We start from the raw sequence: 25,171 nt of genomic DNA on the forward strand, positions 1-25,171 counted from the left end.
AAAAAAAAAAAAAAAAAAAAGGGTTCAGTAACCACAAAACAATTAAAAAGTGTTTTATATAAGTGAATGCAATCAAACCTGTGCGTGTATGTATACACATAGTATATGTATATATGTAAACATACATACACACACACACACACACACACACACACTCTCTCTTAGGGCTACTAACTCAGGGAAAAACTGAGTCACTATCAAATATTCAGGGTATTATAAAATGAATCTCCAAGATGTAAGTTAATCTCTAAGATTTAAATTAATTTTGACACAAACTTGCTATATTTTATTTTGCTGCATATTGTATATTATATATGCTTCCATGAATATCATTAGCAATAACTTTTAGATTAATTTAAATCATTCATTAATATATAATCTTATATCCTCACTTTTGAATCAGACATATATAATACTTTTTGTTTTGTTTATTTTTAAAATTAAGCTTTTAGTATAGTTAATTCTTAATTAGTGCTCATATATGGACACATGTTTAAAATTTCTAGAGGCTATCAAGGTGACTGACTAGAGGCAGCCAGCATTCACTGTCTCTACAAAGAAAGACCAAAACAGCAAGTAAATAACCACACATTGTCTTGAGTGTCTACGAGAGAACACAAATTCAGCAGGGAAGTGACAAATTCAGCAAGGAAATGACTAAGATACAGAAACTCAAGATGACAGCATAAAGAGGAAGCAAATCAGCCAGTTAAGATAGGCTCAGAGACAGGAAAGACTCCCCATTGCAGAAAATGATAAGCAGGAGATTCCCTTAAATCTACATTCCCACTGCAGATACCTATAATCCTAGCTTAAGGAAACCCCTTCAGCCCTCACAGGTCCTGAGCCTAGTCTAGGGAACTGCCTGTAGTTCATACAACTGCATTATTTCAGAAAGAAAATTCAGGCTGGTTCCCCCTCACCTTCTGGGAGCCAAGAGGCTGCAACACAGTTATATTTCAAGAGTAGATCCATCACCAGACTACACTTTACCCTGAGACCCAACAACTGTACCTCACTGGGACTCCACCAACATCGCCCCACATCCATCCAGAGGACTGCACTATTTTGACACCAGCTAAAACCAGAAGTGCAACCATGTCCTCAGCACATGAAACAACGTAGTACTTACACTCCAGGAAACAGGTGGTTCAACACATTATGAAGGCTATCCCAGGACATAGGGAGCTAAAGCACATGCTTATCAGAGTCTTAGAGTCACACGTTCAATCCACCACTGCCAACAGTCACCTCTCCTCCTCTAGCAGTGAGGCCACCTCATGCCTGGGTGCAGTGTCCAAGAACCCCAGAAACAGTCTGACTGAGGCCCAATGTTGCTACGGCTGGTACCTGTGCATACCACCCAAGGTTCCCAAGGACTACCCTCCTCAGGGTATGCTTCCATTGCCACCAGACTAACCTGCTTCCTCTAGCAGACAGCACTGAGTTTAATTAAGTCAAATAAATCATATGGACAATACACTAAAATCACCAAACCAAAGTCAGAGAACTCTAACAAACTGACACTACAGATGCATCTACAGATTCAGCAGTATTTTTTTCTGGAACAAACCTAGTACATAATATTGGGGGAAAAAAATTACTGTTAGACTAGAGTAGCAGATATTAATAGGAACACACACAAATACACACACGCACAACATGAAAAATCATCAAAACATGACACTTTAAAACAATAATTTACCAGTATTTACAAAATCCAAATTACCAGACTCCAAAGAAAGAAAATCTATAATATATCTAAAAAGAAATTAAAAATAATAATCTTAAGGAAACACACGAAGAATCAAGAGAACAAATAGATAATTCACATAAATCAGAAAAACAATTCATAGTCTGAATAAAAATGAGACTATAAAATTAGTTGGGGACTTCAACATCTCACATTCAGCATTCAAAAGACCAACTACAAAGAAATCAACATAGGCATACCAGAATAAAACAGCACTATAGACCAAATTGGCCTAACAGGCATTTACAAAGCGTTCCATCCAACATCTGAAGTACACACATTCTACTCTTTAGAATATAACACACTTACCAGAGTAGACCATACGTTAGGCCTCAAAACAAACCTCAAATTTAAACAAAAATTGAAATCATATCAAATATCTTCTCAGGCTACATTGACATAAAACTAGAAATTGGTAGTTACAGAAAATTTAGAAATTGTCCAAATATATAAAAATTAAACAACATGCCCCTGAAAAACCAATGGGCCAATAAAAAAATCAGGAAGAAAATAAAAAAGGTTACTTGAACAAATGAAAATAGAAACACCTACAAAATACAGCAAAAGAGATACTAAGAGGAAAATTTATAGCAATAAACGCCTATACCCCCCAAATAGACAAATGTCAAATAGACAAATGTCAGATAAACTTCCTCAGGAAGTACTTCAAGGAACTAGAAAAGCAAGAACAAAGCGAGCCAGCATTCATAGAAGAAAAGAAATAATAAATGTCAGAGCATATAAACAGAATAGAGACTAAAAACACCAATAAAAACAAAAACAAAAAGTCATTTTATGAAAAGACACATAAAATTGACAGATTATTAGCTAGACTAAGAAAAAAAAAGAGAAAATGAATAAAATAAAAAACAAAAAAGGGGACATGACAACTGATTCCACAGGGATTATTAAGGACCCAAATAAAGAACTATATATCACCAAATTGGAAAACCTAGAGGAAATGAATAAATTCCTAGAGAAAAAGATAGTATCAAATTGAACCATGAAGAAGTAGAAAAATTGAACTGTCCAATAATGAGTAATGAGACTGAATCCCAACAAAGAAAAGCCCAGGACTGGATGGCTCTACTGCTGAATTCTACCAGACTTTTAAAAAAGAACTAACACCAATTATTCCGAAACTATTCCAATAAATTTAAAAGAAGGGATTTTTTCCCCCTAACTCATCCTATCTGACCAGCATTACCTTGATAACAAAACCAGACAAAGATACAACAAGAAGAAATAAAACTTCGGGCCAATAACTCTGATGAGCATAAACTCAAAATCCTCAACAACAACAAAATACTAGCAAACTGAATCCAATAGCATATCAAAACAATAATACACCATAATCAAATGGAATTTATTCCAGAAATACAAGTATCATTCAACATAAGCAAATCAATAAATATGATACATCACATCAACAGAATACAGGACAAAATATATATGATCATCTCAACAGATGCAGAAAAAGCATTTGATAAAATTTAACATCCTTTCATCAAAAAAACTCTCAACAAATTAGGTATAGAAGGAACATACTTCCACACAATGAAGATTTTATATGACTAACTCACAGAAAGCATGAAAGTGAATGGGAAGTCGGGCTCGGTGCCTCAGCCTGTAATCTCGCGCTTTGGGAGGCTGATGTGAGTGGATTGCCTGAGCCCACGGGTTCGAGACCCACCTGGGTAGCGAGACCGCATCTCTATAATAAATCAAAAATGAGCTGGGCGTGGTAGCGCGCGCCTGTAGTTCCGGCTACTCGGAAGGCTGAAGTGGAAGGATCACTGGAGCCCAGCAGGTCGAGGCTGCGGTGGCCGGGAGCGGCCACTGCACTCAAGTCTGGGTGACAAAGTGAGACTCCAACTCAAAAAAAAAAAAAGAAAAATGATCAACAGATATGTGAACAAACGCTAAACACGATCTATCATCAGGGAAAAGCAAATCAAAACTACGATGAGATATTGTACTCTAGTTAAAATCGTTATTATCAAAAAGACAAAAAATAACAAATGCTGGTAAGGATGAGGAAAAAAGAGTACCTTGTATACTGTTGATGGGAATGTGCATTAAAACAGCCATTACGCAAAACAGTATATATGTTTCTCGAAAAACTAAAAGTAAAACTACATAATTCAGCAATCTCACTACTAGGTATTTATCCAAGGAAAGGACATCAGTTTACTGAAGAGATATCTGCACCCCTATGTTTATTGCAGCACTATTCACAGTAGTCAAGATATGGAATCAAACTAAATGTCTATCAAGAGATGAAGGGATAAGATGTGATATGCTGTATATATACAGTGGAATACTATTCAGCCATAAAAGGAAATGCTGTAATTAACAGCCAACATGGATGAACCTGAAGGACATTATACTTTATAAGTGAAATAAAGTAGACACCACAAGATAAATACTGCATGTTCTTACTCATATATGGGAGCTGAAAACAAAACAAAATATTGAGCTCATAGAAGTAGAGAATAGAATTAGGGTTATTGGAGGCAGAGAAAGGTATGGGGGAGTGAAGTATGGAAGAGTTTGACTAATGGATACAAAATTACAACTAGATATAAGAAATAAATTCCCTAAAACATGGTGACTGATGCCTATAATCCCAGCACTTTGAGAGATAGGGGAGAGAGGATTGCCTGAGCTCAAGAGTTCAAGACTAGCTTGGGCAACAGGTTACAAAAATCAAGAAAATTAACCGGGCATGGTGCTGTGCCTGTAGACCCAGCTACTTGGAAGGCTAAGGTGGAATGACTGCCTGAGTTCAGCAAGCAGAGGCTGCGGTAGCCATGATAGTACCACTGAACTCCAGCCTGGGCAATAGAGTAAGACTCCGATTTTTTAAAAAAAGGAACAAATTTTAGTGTTCTACAGCACTGTTGACTGAATATAGTTGATAATAATTTATTGCATATTCAAATAGCTAGAAGAGATGATTTTGAATGTTCTCAGCACAAAAAATGATAAAGGTTTGAGATACACTAATTGCCCTGATTTAATTGTTATATATTTTATACATGTATCAAAATATCATGTTGTACTCCATAAATGTGTATGATTATTACACATCAACTAACAATAAAGAAGTGAAAACAAATTTTAAAATGCAAAGAGCAATAAAGAAGTCATGAGAATACAATTTAAATAATGTTTATGACTTCATTATCGTCTTTGATTTGGGGAATTGTGAATTGCACAGTGATTTCTGTGTATCTTCTAGATCTTACACAGACACCTGTGTTCTGAACTTGAAGTTTTAGAATACTTCAATCTATGACAGGCTTTTGAACATTTAACCTGTTCTTTTTCTTTTCAGGTTTGAGGACAGTGAGAAAGGTTGACATTTTTAATTAATCATATCATGATGACCTAATTAATCTTCTTGACTGTGAAATCTTTGAGGTCAAGAGTCAATGAATAGGGCACCATATCATGAATATATTAAATAAAAACTCAATTGGTCAAATGTTTTAAAGAAAATATCTCCATCAGATTTCCTTTCAATTTGTGTCTTAACAACCTTTTATTTTGGCTTTTCAACAAATCATGAGAAACCCAATGTGGCACAAGTTTTTTTTCTGAAAAAAATTATTATTACTTGCACCAGTTACAGCTATATTTTAGGCAGAAACATTATAAAAACTTGCAGAAATATTTTATAGCCCTGTTAAAAAAGTAAACCTCTGAAATATAAAACTCTACCATATTCATTTAGGTAAAAACAAATATAATTGATGCAATGTATGAACCTGTTCTTTTAGACCAGATCCTTTTTTATAAATATATATAATGTATTTACATATCTACATAATGTAGTCAGTCTAGTTCAACATAAAGATGGTTCTTCAGAAACCAACAAAGTCAGTCTAACTGAGACAATTTTATGGATGAATGGTTCATCTCAAAAGTGTAGATGATGTAATCATTACTTAGTGATGATTCTTTACCCTTTTCTTATACTATGTCCCATTAAAATATATACACATGAAGAATATGCCAAATCAAAATGGGTGTACACATATTTTGTATACATTATAGCACTCTAGTGTTTAATGTGTTCTTCATTGGAATTTGACTCTGAGAATTTAATCCTACACATTTTAAAAATTAAATAAATAAAAAGCAGCTATCCTATATAAGTAAGATCATGCATGAAATTGAGTCTGAGTTAGATTTTCAAAATATGGGAAAAAATGAGATTCCTTTTTGCCTATCATTACGATGACAATTATGAATTGATCTATAATGAATATTAATTAAATGAATATTAAGTAATGACACTGATGAAACATTTATTGAGCTCTGACAATGTGCTCTATCCCCACTCTTTTGACAAAAAAGCATATTACATAGTCACAAACCTTTGGTAGATTACATAAAGAATTTTAAGGAAATAGATGACTTTAGTAACTGTGGTTTAAGGTTAAAGAGGTAAATTTAAATGGAGGGTGAAACAGTTGAAATAGCATAAAATAAAAACTGAAGTTCAGAGCAGCAAGTTACCAGACTCTACATTTCTGGAAATTCTATAACCAGCCTAAGAAATAATTTTAAAGGGAATTAATAATCTAAATTTTATAATCACAGAAAATTCAAATATCTCCTTCCCTTCTTTAATTAGCCAGTGTTTATCATTGGGGTTGTCATTACTAATTCTGGCTGGTTACAGGTAAGTCATAGATAGAAAAGCATAGATTTTTGAAAAATTATTCCATAATACATAGGATGTGAAGAAGAGATACACACTATGCTTCCACTCCCTAACAGACCTTCTGACATTGCTCAGGAGTAATGACTTAGTTAAACACATGTTCTAAGGAAAGATTTAACATACTCTATGCTATTTAAGACTTAATCACCATATTTACAATGCATAATTTAGTAGATTTCTTAAAATTGTGGAAGAGCAAGCAAGATCGGAAGAGGAGAAGTTAATATGACATATGGTTTTCTGAGAGTGTTATAGGTGGAGATACATTGCTGCTTCAGCAGCACCACAACTTGGCCAAGTTTTCAGTTTCAGTGAAGAAGAACTGAAAGGTAGAACTGGGAGCATTTGAATTTGCAACGACATATATAGAACTAGAGGTCATTATGGTATGTGAAACAAGCAAGGCACAGAAAGACAAATGTTGTATGGTCTCACCATTATTTGGTAGCTAACAAAAGTTAATCCCATGGAGGTAGAGTTGAATAATAGTTATCAGAGTCTGGGAAGGGTGTGTGGGGATATGGGACTGTGGTGAAGAGAGGTTATTTAATGGGTACATGTATACAGTTAGATGGAATGAAGACGTTTTAATGTTCGACAGCAGAGAAGGGTGACTATAGTTAACAACAAAGCATTGTATATCTCAAAATAGCTAAAAGAGAAGACTCAAAATGTTCTCAAACACATAGAAATAATAAATATTTGAAGTGATAAATGACCTATGTACCCTGACTTAATTATTTCATGCTTATGCATGTAACAAAAATAACACATATGCTCCAAAAATGTGTACAAATATTATGTATTAATAAAAAAATACAATTTTTACATTTACAAAAATAAAAACAGGCTTAAATAACTTAAAAGCTAAAGAATATTTTTAAAAATTTGTATTTCTCAAATAATTCTGTTGTCTTTTCTGTGAGCTAACAAGCTTCCTCATTGGCCAGCAGTCCCCAATCATTTTGGCATCAGGGACCAGTTTCGTGAAGACAATTATTCCATGGATCAGGTGGCAGTAGGGGTGAGAGTGGGGGTAGGGAATGGTTTCAGGATGATTCAAGTATATAAAATTTATTGTGCACTTTATTTCTATCATTATTATATTGTTATATTATATCATTATATTAATAAAAATATATTAATATAATTAAATGAGCATACAATTCACCATTAAAAAGAAAGAGGTGTGAATGGAAGTGGTAAATAAAATAATGGGTGGGCCATGTGTTAACTAAAATAAGTGTCGAATTCTGACTTAACAGCTTGCCACCAAATGCGGCTGTACAATTGAAGTTCATAAACTCACTTTCCACTTGCTGATAGCGTTTTGATATGAGTCTGCAAACAATTGCTTTATTATTGTCTCTATGCAGTCAAACCTCACTGCCAATGTTAATCTGTATTTTCAGCCACTCCTCAGCCTCAGCTCTACCTCATATCATCACACATTAGATTCTTATAAGAAGTGGGCAACCTAGATCACTCGCATGCACAGCTCACAGTAGAGTTTGTGCTCATATGAGAATCTAATACTGCCACTGATCTGACAGGAGATGGAGCTCAGGTGGTAGGCAAATGATGGGAACCAGCTGTAAATACAGATGAAGCTGTTTGCTCACCCATCATCACCTCCTGCTCTGAGGTCTGGTTCCTAACAGGCCACACGTAGATACTGATCTGTGGTCCAGGGGTTGGGGACTACTGTTGTTGGCATTTTTATTAACTTTTTCCCTATTTTTTTTTTATTTTAAAGATGTGAGTAACAATTCAGGGTTAGGTACATAAGTGGTCATCATACAGGTAAAGTTTGGGCACCCTTATTGATGTTATGTGCCCCCACATCCCCCCCAGCAATGTCCCACTACTGCCAATCCCTTTCTTACAGTATTATTATAAATGTTTGCTTATGAGTGAGTACATGTAGTACTCAGATCTTTATTTCTGTGATAGATCCCTGAACAGACTCTACATCTATCCAAGTTGCTGTGAAGTCCATAATTTTGTGTTTTTTATGGCTGCATAATATTCCATCGTGTATATGTGCCACATTTCCCATTTTCATTAATTCTGATATAAAAGTTAATTGGATATTCTAACAAGAGAAAGTATTTCAGGAAGAACACAGTACAAATGGTACAAAAGGGGCACACTGCAGAACCTATTTATTGTTTCACATTCTATCACTTCCTGCTAATGGATAGTGATGATATGGTTAAATTTAAAAGTAAAATAATCACAGGCAATTAATTTTAAAAATTTAAATAATTGTTTATTCTAAAACAACTTTTCAGCTGTAGTACACATTTCAATCACTACATTTCTCATTGGGAATGGGTTTATAGCACAGAGAGAACTAAAAACCTGTAAAATCTGACTCATTTGTAGAACAAAATAAAAGTATGAGGAAAAATAATACTTTGCACTATAGATTAGAGAATAATCAGAAGAAATTATTCTTCATAAAGATGTTCAATAACATGCTACTTACAATAACAAAGTAAGGAATTGGAAAGATGCCGGATATGAGACAGGAGGCAGTTAGAGGATGGTTAGACAGATACAAAGAGAGGGTCTCAGGGTCTAGGAGAAAGGTAATATCCACATGAACAACGCTGCACCACCCCTGTTATGCACCTGGCAGTTGAAAATGTGGTTAATGCAGTTAAGAACTTCCTCTTATACCAAGATGCTTGCTCAGAAGGGACAGTCCCAACTCAGAGGCAGGCACTACATAGCTCAACTAAATGTCCTTAACTTGACCTAGGCTCATTATAATATCATTAACATAAAATTACCCAAAGGGAGTCTCCCATTCCCGTCACAAACCTGATGCCATGATAGTACCGTTATGACCCTAATAAGACCTAAAACTCCCCCGCCTGATGTGAGGGAGGAATAACGGTCACCCAGCCCAAGAAACCACCCTTTTCCAAGGAAAAAAAAAACACCCGAAACACAGCCTTCAGTACTCCTAAAAAAAAGTTGTAGCTCAACAATAGTTAAGTGCAGCATCAGCAGCTTCTGTAGGCTGTTTCTGCCCACTCTCCCCTCTTGAGATTGGACTATTCTTTGCTCGCTAAAGCTATTTGCTTGTTTTGTTACTTTATGGGTCTGTTTGCGAATTCTTTGCAAACTTGAACCTAAGAATTCTTTCCAAACTTGAGCCTAAGAACTCCGTCTTCCACGACAACCCATTGTCCCACACTGGGAGCTGCACCCCTTCTCCCGGTAACAGATACACTGTTTCAACTAAAATATGATGTCTTCACTTGAGATTTCACAGCCATTAATAGTGACGTTCCATAGAATATAAAAATATAAAAACATTTAATGATACCGGTTTAAATGTTAAAAAAGGATGCCGTATGGTTTATCCAATTTAATTACAAGATGACAAAATACATCCAAAACTCAGAAAGGTAATTTTAATACTGATTCCATTTATATATTAATAGTGGTTCTTTTTATATAACCACACTAAAGATTTTTAATTTTTACTTTTTTGTATTATTTTAAAATTTATTTCATGAGTTCATAGTTATTTTGGAAGAAAAGGTTAAAATTCACCTTTAAAATTCCAGCATAACACTTATAATATTATTGATATTGACTGAGTACTCACTACACACTATGCATAGTTGTAAGCAATTGTTATGAATTAATTCATTTGCCTCCATTTGCAAATGGGACAGGGAGGTACAAAATGTTAATAATTTACCTCATATCATAAAACTAGTGAAAAATACAGGATTTTAATATGAAAGGTATGTAGACTGCCAAACAGTGTTCTAAGGTACAAATTTACTACCTGCAATTTACAAACAATCTGGTTGCTTCTCTCTCTTTTTTTTTTTTTTTTTTTTTTTTGATTCGGAGTCTCACTCTATCACCCAGACTGGAGTGCAGTGTCACAATCATGGCCACCGCAGCCTCGACCTGCTGGGCTCTGGCAATTCTTCCGCCTCAGCCTTCCAAGCGGTTGGAACCACAAGAATGCGCTACCACACGTGACTAATTTTGATTTATTGTAGAGACAATTCTAGCCAAGTTACCCATGCTGGTCTGGAACCCCTGGGCTCAGGCAATCCTTTCACCTCTACCTCTCAAAGTGCTGATTACAGGTGTGAGCCACCAAACCCTGTCAATCTGGTTGCTTCTTAACAAAGTTTGGACTGTTTAACTGTATTAATCATTCTCATGGGCATATAGTGTTATTTCTTGATATTTAAATATAGATTTTTTTCAGATGAGTCATGACAGTGAGAACATATTCATATGTTTATAGGTGATGTGTGTGTGTGTGTGTTTAGTTTGAATGCCTGTTTAGGTGTCTTGCCCTTTTGAATTGGATTGTTTGCTTATTATTGAGTTATATCAATTATTTTTATGTTTCATACACACGTCAATTGTCACCATTTGGAATTTATTTGAAGTAAACAACTTGTCCACAGATCTAGAGTTCATGTCTAGCTTCTAGTCTTCTATCCTTTCTGGTTGCTCTCATTCTAAGCTTCTTTCTTTCTGTTTTATTAATCTTCCACACTGTCTCTTTTCTAAAACTTTTCACTGGGCTCTCTGGGACCACTGTTCAAAAAATCCCACAAATCACTGATTTTCTCTTTTAGTCATTGCCATTTTCCCTCTAACATTTCTGAAAAGAAGCTGCTCACTCTCTTACTCATTACTAATTCTATAGGTTTGATGAAACTCTCCTGACTTTTTATCAAAATCATCATTCCTCCTGCCCCAAAGCAGAATCTCTTTGCATTTCAGGTTCATGAAATCTAATTGTTCTCCTCTTTACTCTTACCCATCAGCATCATCTAGTAACTATTTTATCCTGGGTGGTTTTAAGGATTACAACCAATAAACTATGCTCATAGTCCCTTAACATTCTAACATCTAGTGAATGTACCTTGCACATCGGTTAAGCCACCCAGGTTCATGGTCACATATCATATCTTACCATCATCTGGAAATAGTGTATTCCGAAATCAAGTAAAATCCTAATATCCTACTCTCTGCTATAGCCTTCTGCCCTGGTTCCCTCATTTTCTTACCCTATTGGTGTCTTTTGACCTTCACATCACAATCCCACAATGATACTTTCATATCACTTCTGCTCTCTGCTTTAAATTTATTTCACATCACACTGCTAACAAAGTTGTCTTTCTCCAACACAAAGTTGATAATGTAAGTGCATATTTATAGTGGATAAAGACCAATTCTTTGAAAAGACAGGCCAGGATTTCACATCTCAGACCTTATCTTATCCATTTCTCCAGTCTTTCCTTTACATATAATCCCTAAGAAACATCTTGCAGTTTCATGATCATACTAGGTACTCTCTTGTCCCTGAGACTATCTTTATAGAGCTCGCTCTACATTGGCCCAATGAATACCTATTCATTCTTTAAGATTCAGTTCAGGCATAATTTTCTTCAAGAAAATTTTAATTTACTCTTTGATTTACTTTCAGGATGGGTTAAAATTCCTTCTTCTGGAACGACTATAAGGAATATTTATTGCACGAAAATACGCAATTTTTTTGTCTGTCCTGACTAATGGACTCTGAATTGCAGCAGAGAAGAGAGTTGTTCTTAACTGGATTTTTAGCTCCAGTGATCTAAGTAAAAGTCAATGGGAGAAGAAGAAGAAAAAAGAAGGAAAGAAAAAAGAGAGAAAAGAAGGAAGAAATGAGGGAAAAAGAAAGGAAGAAGTTAAAATATCTAGTACTGCAGATACTATGTATAAAAATAATGCACATTAATTATCAGTAATAGTCTAAACATATTTTAAAGAAATAAAAATAACAATACATAAACACTGGATTCTTATCTGGCATACAATCTCAACTTCAAATCATCATATTAACATTATATCATTGTTAAATTTAGTTCATCAACTTTAACTTAATAATGTCACATGGAAAAAATGCTAGACAATTAGCCCTTTCCTTTTTTTTTTTGAGTTGGAGTCTCACTCTGTCGCCCAGACTGGAGTGCAGTGGCCGCTCCCGGCCACCGCAGCCTCGACCTGCTGGGCTCCAGCGATCCTTTCCGCCTCAACCTTCCAAGTAGCTGGAACTACAGGCGCGCGCTACCCTGCCCAGCTAATTTTTTGATTTATTGTAGAAATGAGGTCTCGCCAAGTTGCCCAGGCGGGTCTTGAAGTCACGGGCTCAGGCAATTCAGTCACTTCGGCCTCCCAAAGCGCGGAATTACAGGCTGAGCCACCGAGCCCGGCCAGTCTCTTCTATAGAGAATAAGAACCTTGCTTTCAAATTAGAATGTAAAAATTTTACATAGCGAAAATCAAACTAAATCATGGAGCTAAATATAATAAAAGTGATTCTTTTGATTATCTGCTTTATTTCACTCTTCAAGCATAAAGTTTAAAATGTGATTTCCTCATGAGACATCTCAAGGTTTTTTGTTGATGAAGGAAGAATTAATTGAATAAAAGCTTCCCCAAGACTGAAAAATTACTATAAAAAACATGTGCACTCTTATAAAACCAGTTTGTTTTAGCATTCAAAAAAGTAATAAAAAAGAAAAACAGAATGAATTTATAACTAAACAATAGTTCTAGGGAAGTTGATCAAATTTGTAGCCTCCTCTATGAGATTTCTGTAAACATCAAAGGGACTCAATACGGCCTATTCCATAGATTTCAGGAACCTCACCAATTTATGTGCTATCAAAAATAATTTTAAAAGTACTAACTGAGGCTATTAGAGTGAAGGAAAATTTATGAATAGGAGAGTAACAAAGTTATAGATTGGAACAGACAAATAAGTAACATATTTTGACATCATAGTCAAATGTGGGTACATTTGTGAGGTGCTAAAACAACACAGACTATATGCATCTTGGGTTAGGAGTAAAATTTAGAACATAGAGGAGCAAGTGGCTTGCTTGCTCACCAAGCCATACTCCATATAAGATTCTTAAATTTATTGACAGTATCACTTTGTTTTGGATTGGCCAGTTGAGATTTCAGGATGTGATCAGTAGCAAAAACCAATTATTAATTTTTTAATGGATTCTTTTAAATGCAGAACATCTGTTTTGACAATCAATTGGTGAAGTGTTAACAGTATTTTCTAAAAATTAATCTGTTTATCAAGAATCCAGACTGAATAGTTGGGATTAATCATACATTTGTTTGGCAGTAGAATAAAGAGAGACCAGAAAAAACTCTACCTATGTAAACAGTTCTGGATTATCTTCAGTATGGCAGTAAATGGACAATGGTTGTAATACATGCCAATATTTTGGTAGAAAAATTTTCAAAAACAGCATTATAAGTACCTAAACACAGTCATGGAAAAATCTTTATAAAAACCCCACAGTAAAGGAAAGTTAAGCAATATTGGTTTTTGATAGTACTTTCAAAATATACCAGATACTGATTACAATCCCAGAAAATAGTAATTATATCTGATATACAGAATCATTGGTTATATCTTTTCTCTATTTAAATGGAAAAAAATGATAACAATTTCAGTTTCAGAGTAGCTGATTTTAACCAATTTTTACAGCAATAGCCATTATCAAGACCAATTGTCTGTGTAAGTCATTTGTAAAGAATGCTTATAAAAGACACATCATCAATGCAGCGAAGATGCATGCCTTGCTAAACTCTGTAACAGATAAGCATGTATCTCCTGAATTGTTAGCCTAAAGCTAATAACAAGTGGGGAGGGATGGGAAGAGAGAGAAAGGAGTACATATATATATATTTAATGACATTGGAAAAGATGTTCTAAAATATGAGAAGACTATTGCTGAGGATCTTGGCTTGTGGTATGTCATTATGATGCAAGGTTATATGAGTTTCAACCAGAAATTAGAGATCCATTCTGTAGTTATATAGTTCATTCAACTATCACTGCCTAACCACAGGGTCAAAGACTAAGGAAAAAGTAAAAATAGATATCTTGAATTCTTTTTTATATTTTCTAGAATGTGATAGAGATGATAACAATGTCCATTTTGTAAGAATGGTTTGAGTCTGAACCTCACCTGCTCTTCTTAGAGAAGATTGGCACAAGAAACTGGGGTATAAAATAGTTTAAGAAGGAGGCCAGGTGTGGTGGCTCACACCTGTAATCCCAATATTTTGGGAGGCTGAGGCGGGTGGATTGCTTGAGCCCAGAAATTCAAGACCAGCCTAGGAAACAGCGAGACCTCATCTCTACAAAAAAATGAAAAAAAAAAAAAAATTAGCCAGGTGCAGTGGCACCCACCTGTAATCCCTGCTATTCAGGAGGCTAAGGCAGAAGAATCGCCTAAGCCCAGGAGGTTGAAACTGTGGTGAGCTGTGATCCTATTCTTCAGCCTGGGTAACAAAGTAAGACTCTGACTCAAAAAAAAAAAAAAAAAAAGATTTTAAAAAAGGAAACTGGTAGGGAGGAATGAAAACAAAACATTTTATTATTTGTGAGGACTAAATTGTATTTTCTTTAAACAGAGGGCTAGGTCCTGCAGTATAGAATTATTCCTGGTGAAATTAGTGGGCATTTACAGACAGGCTCGGAGTCCATCAGCTGGAGGAGGTTAAGCAATTTTGTGGGTAGAACAACTTTATTAATTTGTTTAAAGCTATGAGTATTTCAATAGTTAATTAATATAATAGTCAATTTGTTTATTCCATGGTCAGAAAATAATCTTTAATTCTTCCTTAGTAAACGAGGGGAAATTATTTTAAATATTACTAATTATAATTTATTGCCAAAATAGTAATTTAACTATTTCTATGGATATTGATATTGATATGCCACTTCTACAAAATGAGGATTTTTATCCTTACTTTAAAAACCTCAAATAATTGTTAAGATAAAATAATTGTTTGATTAATAATAGGAGATAGTCAAATGATCCTCTCTAAACTACTTTTGGATACTTTTTGGGTTTTTCGGCAGTTTTGGGAAAGGCTGTTGTGAGTATTTGCATACCAGTCTTTGTGTAGAAGTATGTTTACCTTTCTCTTGGTTGCATATATGGGAGAGGAATTGCTAGGTTGCATGGTAAATTTATATTCTTTAAAAAACTGCCAAATTGTTTTTCGAAGTGGCTCCACCATCATACATTTGTGAGGGGAAATTTTAAAGTGAAATGATTTAGACTGATTTGTTAACATATACAAGATCTCAAAGGTTTGAGAGAACCAATGTACTTAGAGAATTACAAGCAGTTCAGATATCCTTGATTTCTAGTATGTAAGGTGGTATGTGAGAGATTGGCTGAGTTAATCTAGTTAAAAGATATTTTTTACAGTAGGCTGAGTTTGGAATTCCAATAGGGAATTACCAGCAATACTTTTTACATGGCAGAGACATATCGTATTTGCATTTTTGCAAGTGAACCCAGGGAGTAGATTGGGGATGGATGGAAAGGAAGTAGTTCAGCAAGGATGCTTCTGGGAGAGTCCTGGAGAAAAAGTTTTAGGGCGGCATAGAAGGCTGTCACAATCAGGTATAAGTAAGAAGACTGCCGGGCTTGGTGGCTCAGCCTGTAATCCCGCGCCTTTGGGAGGCTGAAGTGAGTGGATTGCCTGAGCCCGCGGGTTCGAGACCCGCATGGGCAGCGAGACCTCATCTCTACAATAAATCAAAAAATCAGCCGGGCATGGTAGCACATGCCTGTAATTCTGGCTACTCGGAAGGCTGAGGCGGAAGGATCGCCGGAGACCAGCAGGCGAGGCTGCGGTGGCCGGGAGCGGCCACTGCACTCCAGTCTGGGTGACCGAGTGAGACTCCAACTCAAAAAAAAAAAAGAAGACAGGATGAAGAACATCAGAATAGTATGTAACCTCATTATTAATTTGATATTAAAGATGAGAAACCAAAATGATTCTTTGGTTCCTGGCTTAGGAAAGTTGGGGCATGAAGGTTCTAGTCACTGAGATAAGGCAGATAGAAGGCCTTTATTGGGATTTGGAAAAAGCGTGGGCATGAGGGTTTCATGACTCTGAAGTGATACCACTTGTAGTTCAACTCTGAGTTGCCACATACTAGTCATGTGACACTGAGAAATGTACTTAACCTCTTTGTTTCTCGGTTTCCTCATATGTAAAAGGGGAACAATGATAAATTGCTTAAACTCCATGGATAACTCCTTATAATCGCTGATTTGCATACATTCTCAACTCAAAAAATATAGTCTCTATAAGACCAGGTTGTACCTAGTCCATTACTGGAGTTGGAACGTAACTTGAGAAATATGACTGAATTTGACTAGAGAAATATACTCATCCAAGCTTACTGGGCTTGTACTAAATGAATGGTATTAACTCGAGCTAACTGCTTTATTTATTTATTTTTTAGATTGGAAGATACAGTTTATTGAGCAAGTAGATTGGAGAGAGAGAGAAAAGAGATATCTACCTCCCTCAGACTGAGGAGGGGGCTAGAGTGAAAAGAGATGCATGACCCAGTCATAGCTCAATGGAAGCATGGCCGGGCCAGAGCTTAACAAAACCAGTGGCCAGGTAGGTGCTCTTAACTCTGTCAATTACTATACATTTCTTTGATCCACTTGGCTCCCACTTTCCTAAGTAACTGCTGCATAATTCTTTCCAATCATCAGACATCTCATACCATCCTCACATTAGCGGAGGACCCAGCTTTCTATTTCCATGAGAAAACTTAGGTGTTATATTTTCTTTCGATTGTTATCCCCTCAATATGGCAGATTGTTATTTTTTTTTAATTTCAGATGATTCCTTCTTCTGGTCAGAATCCTCTAATGGCATCTTATTTCATTCAAGATAAACGCTAAAGAGCTTATAATGGTCTAAACCGTCCTGCACAACATGAAAATTTTACATCTTTGACCTTTTCTATACACTCAGGGGCAGTTACTAATCTCCCCTATGACCTTCCAATCTGCCAAGTGTTTACTGCCTCAGAGTCTGTGTCCTTGCTGGCTCCTCACTTTGTACGGCTTTGGCTCCAGTTAGCCACAGGGTAACTCCCTCAAGTCACTCAACTCTTCACTCAAGTCTTCAGTGAACTCCGTCTTGACCGCCTCTTGTATATAATTGCATCCCCCATATTTTCCTTATTTCTCTGCTTTAATTTTGTCCTTCACAGTGAAAACACAAACCAGTATTTCTTTATTGTGTATATTTATGGCATACAAGATAATGTTTTGATATTGTTAAATACAAATTATGAGAGGCCATTATTTTGAACCTACACCAGGCCCTAATTTACCAGACCAAACCAAAATGGAGTCACTCATGCCAAGTGTCACATAGTCAAGTGAAACTTTAAGAAAGCTGATAGATTCCAAAATAAACCTGTTTTTTTTTTCCTGAAAACCAAAGATTCCAGTCTACCTGAGTTCATAATAAAGATGTCCCATTTGCGCTAAATCGTTCCAAAAAAAGTAACCTAAAGTAACCTTAGGTTAACCAATTAACTGTTTTTCTTTTGGGGGGGTATTGTTCTGTTTTCTTGTTCCCACTCTACAAAATCTGCGATTCTGCTATTGTCCAGTGTTAGCTCTCATTCTTTTGTGTAGACTGGAGGTTGCCCTGCTTCGTGGATCATGAATAAAACCCAATTAGCTATATAGCTAAGTTTGCTGAAATTTTGTCTTTTGACAAAATACAATACATTGTGCAGTCAAGAAAATCAACACATTCATCTCCTCACATAGTTATCTTTTCTTTGTGGTAAGAGTTCCTGAAATCTAGTCTCTTGGCAAATTTCCAGTATATAATACTATATTATTAACTGTAGTCTGCTGTACATTAGATCTCTAGACTTACTCATCTTACACAAACACAACTTTGTACTCTTTGACAGACATCTCTACACTTCTCATTTCTTTGCCCTTGGTAATCAACATTCCACTCTCTGTTTCTATTAATATGTATTTTAGTACAACTAGGTACTAAATAATTTACTTTTTTATATTGTTTATTGCCTACACCCACTGAAATGTTAACTCTATAAGGACAAGGATTTGTTTTTGCTTTTTACTGTCTTTTTTTCTACCAATAATACCATTTGGCATGTACTAAACAATCAACAAATATTTATTGAATAAATAAATTAATATTTTTAGCATACAGTCTGGCATGGTATATATGCTCAATAAATGATAGTACTCATTATTATATTAATATTATCATAATATATTGGACACATTGCACTTAAAATAATATGGGATCTCTGGGTGGCAGTTCTATAGGACTGGGATTCAGAAAAAAAGCTGAGCTGAATATAAATTAACATAGTAATAAAATCAACTGAATAAACAGGATCTTATTGGGAAGAACATTGAGAGTGGAAAACCATGGCAGGGAGGGTAGAACACAGGGATTAACCAACATGGGCAGACTGGTATCATAAAAGTACTGAAAGGTACATCATAAAGGTACTGAAAAGAAGCATCCAGAAAATTGATCAGGAGCATGAGGTATAATGAAATTCAATGAAAGTTAGACGTTGGTGAAGGATAAAATGTTCAGTAGCTACTAAGTAACTTCAGAGTAGACAGTACCACAAAAATAGTAAAATGAAAAATATTGAGATACAACGCACTATTAAAGCTGTAGGAATAGTAAATGATTGAAAATAAATCTTCAAAATCTAAAATGTCTAAAAAGGGTTTACAAGACTGTTAGAAGACAAGAATATTCATGTAATACATATTCTTTATCTTTGATTCTCTCAAAGAAAGAAGTGATATAATAATAAAAGAATCTACCTTGTGTTTGACTTTGTGTGACCAGAGGATGGCATAAGTGATCATCAAGAAGTAGCCCCCAGGCTCACTGAACTGAGTAGGGTCTTCACAGACAGTTGGACAGTAGGATGACATAACAGTTTTCTTCTTAGAATTAAAATCTGAGACCAAGAATGCATCTAAACCAGTAAAATTACTACACTTTTAATCAAGAATTTTAAAAATGTAAAAATTGTAAAAGTCCTTTCTCGTCAAGATAACACTTAAAGAATAAAAATGACACTAAAGTCACTTAAATGTAAAGTAATCTTATATGGCTCTCATTATTTCTAATTAATATTATTTACTCCAGGATTTAAAAAATCCTACATGAAGAAAAAAATAGAATCAGTTATTGCTATTCTCAGCAATATGAAGGTATTTTCTTTTCCTCTACTTTTTTAGATGGAGAAAATGAAGAGTTTTTAATAATTTTTTGTTAAGTAAAGGCATTTGAAATACAAGTATTTTACAGATAATTATAAAATGGATCATAAGTGGGTGCAAATTGAGTAATATGATTAATTTCTAGGATGACCTTTAGAAAAGTACTTGTCTAAAATTTCTCAGTTGTTATATATTTATTATATCACACTGAAATCCCAGCCATTTAATTTTCATGTTGTTTTTCAAAATGAGAAGTGCGTTATGGATATAAAATATGTTGTTGTGTAAAATAAGTGTTTCACTTTATAAATATAATTTGAATTTTGAATATGAATATGAATACTGTCTATGAATATCTGCTTCTCTTACCATCAAGGTCCATTCTTTTCAAAGTTACTCATGTATTTTTTGCTTTTATATTTATTGAATTAAGTAATTATTTTCAGGTAGCTAAATTTATTGTTCAATAAAAAATAAAAAAACAGTTATGGCAATGCATAGTGTTCTTCAAGGTTTGTGTCATCATTTTAGGTAGCTTCTGACCTAGATTAGAGCCCTCAACTTGCAGATATATAATGTGCATCCCCGGCAAAATTGTCCATAAGAATAACTTCATTATTCTGGGAAGCTAGATCTATAAAATATGTAAAATGTAGAAGTGTTCTGCCTATACAATTTCTGGTAAGTACAGCATGACTAAGTGATAAAACCTGAGTCAGCTTGAGTTGGAACATACCTTTCTAAAAAGTGTATTGTGGCATGAAGGCAAAAGAATTATGTGAGCAAAGGTGTTTTGCTCCAAAGTAATTTTGTATTTTGGATCTATATAGTTCTGCCTTGACTAATGAAAAATTAGTCCTGGAAGCCTTTAATGATATACTGCACTGATTAGTCACAGCACCCCTGAGCTATAGAAGAATGATAAGGAAAAACTCACCAGTACCACTGGACAGATTGTTGTGGGTGGTAAAATATGGTCCTTCAAAGGTCCGCAGTCACATTCAGGTTTTAGATGAGAAGCACATTTATTATGCAGCTAGAAAAGAAGAAAGGAGGGGGGAGGTCATATCAAATTCCACACAACAACAAATGTGGAGCAGACTATCTTTCAACAGAAATATGGCAAGTACAATAAAATAACATTTTTAAATGTATAAGAACAAATAAACAGAATTATAAAGGAATTTACATTACACTTGCCCTTAAATGTGTACCTTAAACAAACCATTTAGCAACTTCTGTGACCCTGACTATATATTTTCTAATTCTCAGAAACATATGTGTTCAAAAGGCACGTCAGGTTTTGCACCAAGAAACCTGATTTCTTTGATAAATACAAATTCATGTCCATTAAAGTCCTTCCTTTGCTTATCTGTTAGCATAATCTTGAAACCACTGTGCACTGTGTATGCTTTTTTTTTTTTTTTTTTGACCCTCCTGTTTTCTCAAAGTCATTCCAAAGTGCACAGCTCAGTATGGGGCATAATTGATCCCATCATTAGTTTTAACTTTGTAATTCAATATGTAAATGTAACCAGAGATTCATCTCAGTAGGAGCAGGATATAAATAAAAGAAGATGATTATCATTATAAAAATTTATCTTTATATTGTATTTACCAGCTCGACATTGATTTTGTGTATAATCATATAATATGCTATTTATTTTTCAATATGTGTGAGCTTAAACTAATATTTTTACCAACCCTGATCAAAGTTTAAATTAAAGTATTATAGCATAGTGTATTAAATAGTGGTCTTTTTAAATTGAGTGCTAGATTTTATTGGAATCACATAGATTTGATAAAATAATACTTGCTTGAAGGCATCTAGGGATTTCTCTCTCCTTCACTACATATCAATTTGATATGAACCATTCATATTGTAGAAAAAATTATATACTTTGACAAGACAACATATCTTGTTCAAAAATTTTTTAAAAGCCACATCATTTTTCAGCTTTGAACTGAAAGCCATCTCCTTTAAGATTTGCCTATATTAATTGCCACAACACACATACTTTCATAAGCAGCTAATTATCAACTAAAAAGGTTTTAATGAGTGCTGATTTATTGTTGGTGATAGAGCTGTAGTGAAGGGGTATTTCTGTAGTTCTAGAATCTAAAACAGTTGTTATGTTAACTCCCTGCCTTGGAGTTAAGGTTACTTGTACCATAATTAATGCACATTTGGTTGCATTACATGAAATAAAAGTATCTTTGCACATTCATCCATAATTAGCAGTCTGCTTCTCAGTGGCATATAAACTTCATTATTTAAAAAATGGCTTATTGTTGTTATTGTGTACTAACGGTCTTTGTCAAGAGGCGAGAGGTGTTGAAGATAAAGAAGCAGTTTAATGCACAATGAAACTAAATAAACAACATTCTGGTTGGGCAAATTAATATGCCTAGCTTCCTCAAAGTAAGAAAAGTGACTGACTTAAAATGTATTATTAGTTTATTGGACCCAATAATCCACATTCTTAGAATAAATCATGGCCCTAGATGTTTGGATTTGGAGGTAACAGATTACCAAGTGTTGTGGGATGAATTGGGTCTCCCAACAAAAGATAGATCAAAGCCCCAACATCTGGTACTTGTGAATGTGAACTTTATGGAAATAAGATCTTTGTATTCAAGGTGTATTCAAGATAAGATGTAGTCATACTGGATTAAGTTGGATCTGAATCCAATGACTGGTGTCCTTATAAGAAGAGGGATATATGGACAAGGACAGACACAGAGAAGACAAGGACATGTGAGGGTAGAGCTAGAGATTTAAAGTGACACAGATACAAGTCAAGGAGTGCCAAGGATTGCTGGCAGCCACCGGAATCTAGAAACAGACAGAAAAGAATTCTTCCCCAAAAGTCTTCAAAAAAAGCATGGCCCTGTTAACATCTGGATTTCTAGCCTCCAGAGCTACGAGAAAATAAGTTTCTGGTGTTTTCAGCCACCTATTTTGTGGCATTTTGTTATAGTAGTCCTAGGAAGCAAAGACATTGTTATAGTAGTCCTAGGAAGCAAAAACACTGTGAAACTTTCACTAAAACCAAAGACAATGTATCTTAAGACCCTACTGTACCATGAATGTCATAGAGAAAAAGCTTTTGTACAAAAAGTTGTACAAAAAGCTTATACAACTGCTTTAAAACTGAGAAACAGACTCTCAGAATCCTCTACACACAAGATCCAAGATAAAAATCTGTGTGTGTGTAGAGCAAGAAAGTGTTGAACTTGAACTCTTGAGTACAGTGTAAAGCTACACACATGACTCTAAAGGTCAGAGGATCAAGGCCCTGTGAGTCTCACTTGAACGCTGACCACAGAAGCACAGTCTGAGACCACGGCCTCCCCATCCCATGTGTTTTCAACAATCTGTAACTAGTTGCCATAGTAAAGGACAACTAACTTTGAGTGTTGCCACATGTAAGAAAAAATGGCAAAAATAAAATAAATTTAATGACAGTGTTTTGTCATTTAGGCCATTTTCCGAGGCCAAAGGATAGAACTGAGGATTCAGGTAGAATCATACAGTTGACGAGCTTACTGCAGTGAGTGTGCAAGGATAACTCTTCCTATTGGAGATTGGGAGTTTCAGAGCATAGGTACTGACAATTGATATCATGAAATACTGGCCTCTACAGGTCTAAAGAGTCCTAATAGGACTTCCCAGTTTGGTTACTACTGTGGCCTGTATCCCTGAGTTTTGTCTGAGCATTTGCAAAACAGTCCTCCAGAGACATTAAGCATTAACAAGGTCTAAAAGAAGGCCATTGATCATATTATCATCTATGAAACAGGGATATATAGTGCAAGAATATTCTACCAACCAAGGAGTCTATATTAACTAATAATATATAGTAATCCTTTATGCTTTTATTAAGACCAGAATCTGGCAGCTGGTAAATATACCTGTGTGACCAAGAACATCAGGACACTGTAGTCAGAAGTGTCAGAGTTGAAGACATCTTATTAGGAGTACTGATCATTTTACAAACTGTGAGTCAAATTTGTATGCCTGGTCCAGTTTTTGTACCATATTGTTCAAAGACATATTTGAGGACAAAAGAAAGTCAAAGTGAAAATACATATAGTTCCCACAACTATCAAGTACAAAAGTGAATATCATTATAGCTGTAAATTTAAAACAGCTCTATGAAAGTCTATTTCTAAAAAAAGTAAACTCAATAAAATACAACTATATAATGGACTTCAAAAGTTTAAAAAGTTTTTTCTTCAGGTTACTCATAATATTTTGCTTCCTGATCTGATGCTGCTTACTTTTGTGCAAAATTTGTTGTGCTCTACCCTCAAGACATGTATACTTTCCTGTATGTACATTTTTTCAATAGTTTTTATATAGTGAATATCATCAGCAATAAGCTAATTAAACTTGTCATCATGACATTTCATAGACAAGAATATAAGAAAAAGGTACAGCTGAATCTTTTTTGATGTAAATAAGATGCTGAAGACTGACAATTGTCTTAAAGATAATCCAGACCCCAATTCAGCAAAATCCTACACAAAAAGATCTTCATCAAGAATAAACTAGCACACTGTTGAATCCTGCTCCTTGAGTAAAATAGTCAACAGTACACACCAGAGAAAAGAAATTTTACCTGTGTTTTTAAAGTTTAACAAAAATTTCATTTACCATTGTCTTTCCTCACAATTAAAGATAAAGCATAGGGATCCTCAGATCATTTCTTAAATATAGCCAGAAATTTCCACTTATGTTAAGGGATTCAGTCCCATATGGAGGAAAGTCATATAATAGGAGCCAGCTTTTCCTGGAAGTGAATTAAACACTTGGAAATAATTTCAGAGTTTATGACAAGTTCCAGTAGCACTTAATTTAGAGCCAGATCTATGTTTATTAGAAAAAGCTGTCTCAAGTTAGGAAGAAAAAGAAAATGTGTGAGTGTGTGTGTCTATGCCTGTACGTATCTGAAGGTAGAGATGGGGAAAGAGTGAATGTGCTGGTCAGAGAAGAAAAGAGTGGAATCTAAGAAGTCAAAAGGAGGGAAAATAGAAAATGAATGTTAATAGGAATTTACATTTTTTTAAAAAACCCAGAGAACTAAATCTCTCTTTCAAAAAAAAACCTTGAAGGCCTGATTTGGAGGGACACATTTGTTGGTTAGTATATTCTAGTAGCCCTAATATTTTGTAATTTCAGAGAGTTTCCTAATGCTGGCATCTGCTAAAGCATCAACCTCTCCATGGTACTGGAAACCTTTAAACATTATAGTTAGCACTTTACTATTTTAACAAGAGAAGTATCCCTCTGTGGCACCAAAAGTTTAATAATTCATACCCATGAATTAGGCATTCTTTTTTCAAGCCCAAATAAAACGTATTAACTTCCAGTCCCAATGAGTCCTACTAGACCAGGAATAGTTTACCATGACCAGGAGCAATTCACAACATGTTCTGCATAGGATGTCAAGAAAACACACTCAGCAGAAATGAACAGATATAAACAGTGGTATCCCAATGATGGCAGAAGGTAAGCAAGAGAGAGGAAAGGGACCAATGAGAGAA

General features: G+C 35.0%; 1 protein-coding gene across 1 annotated transcript in view; it reads right to left on the reverse strand.

The window, feature by feature from the left end:
* The window catches only part of DGKB (diacylglycerol kinase beta), a gene marked incomplete at its 3' end in the record, with an annotated part of 571,138 nt that overhangs the window by 306,825 nt on the left and 239,142 nt on the right, over positions 1-25,171 (reverse strand). The window contains exon 13 of the mRNA XM_008059499.2: positions 20,559-20,657. Coding sequence (XP_008057690.1) covers positions 20,559-20,657 — 99 coding nt within the window. The remainder of the gene's footprint in view (positions 1-20,558; positions 20,658-25,171) is intronic.

The sequence above is a fragment of the Carlito syrichta genome, unplaced genomic scaffold (assembly GCF_000164805.1).
Source record: "Carlito syrichta isolate Samal-C Ts95f unplaced genomic scaffold, Tarsius_syrichta-2.0.1 Scaffold304199, whole genome shotgun sequence".
Lineage (NCBI taxonomy): Eukaryota > Metazoa > Chordata > Mammalia > Primates > Tarsiidae > Carlito > Carlito syrichta.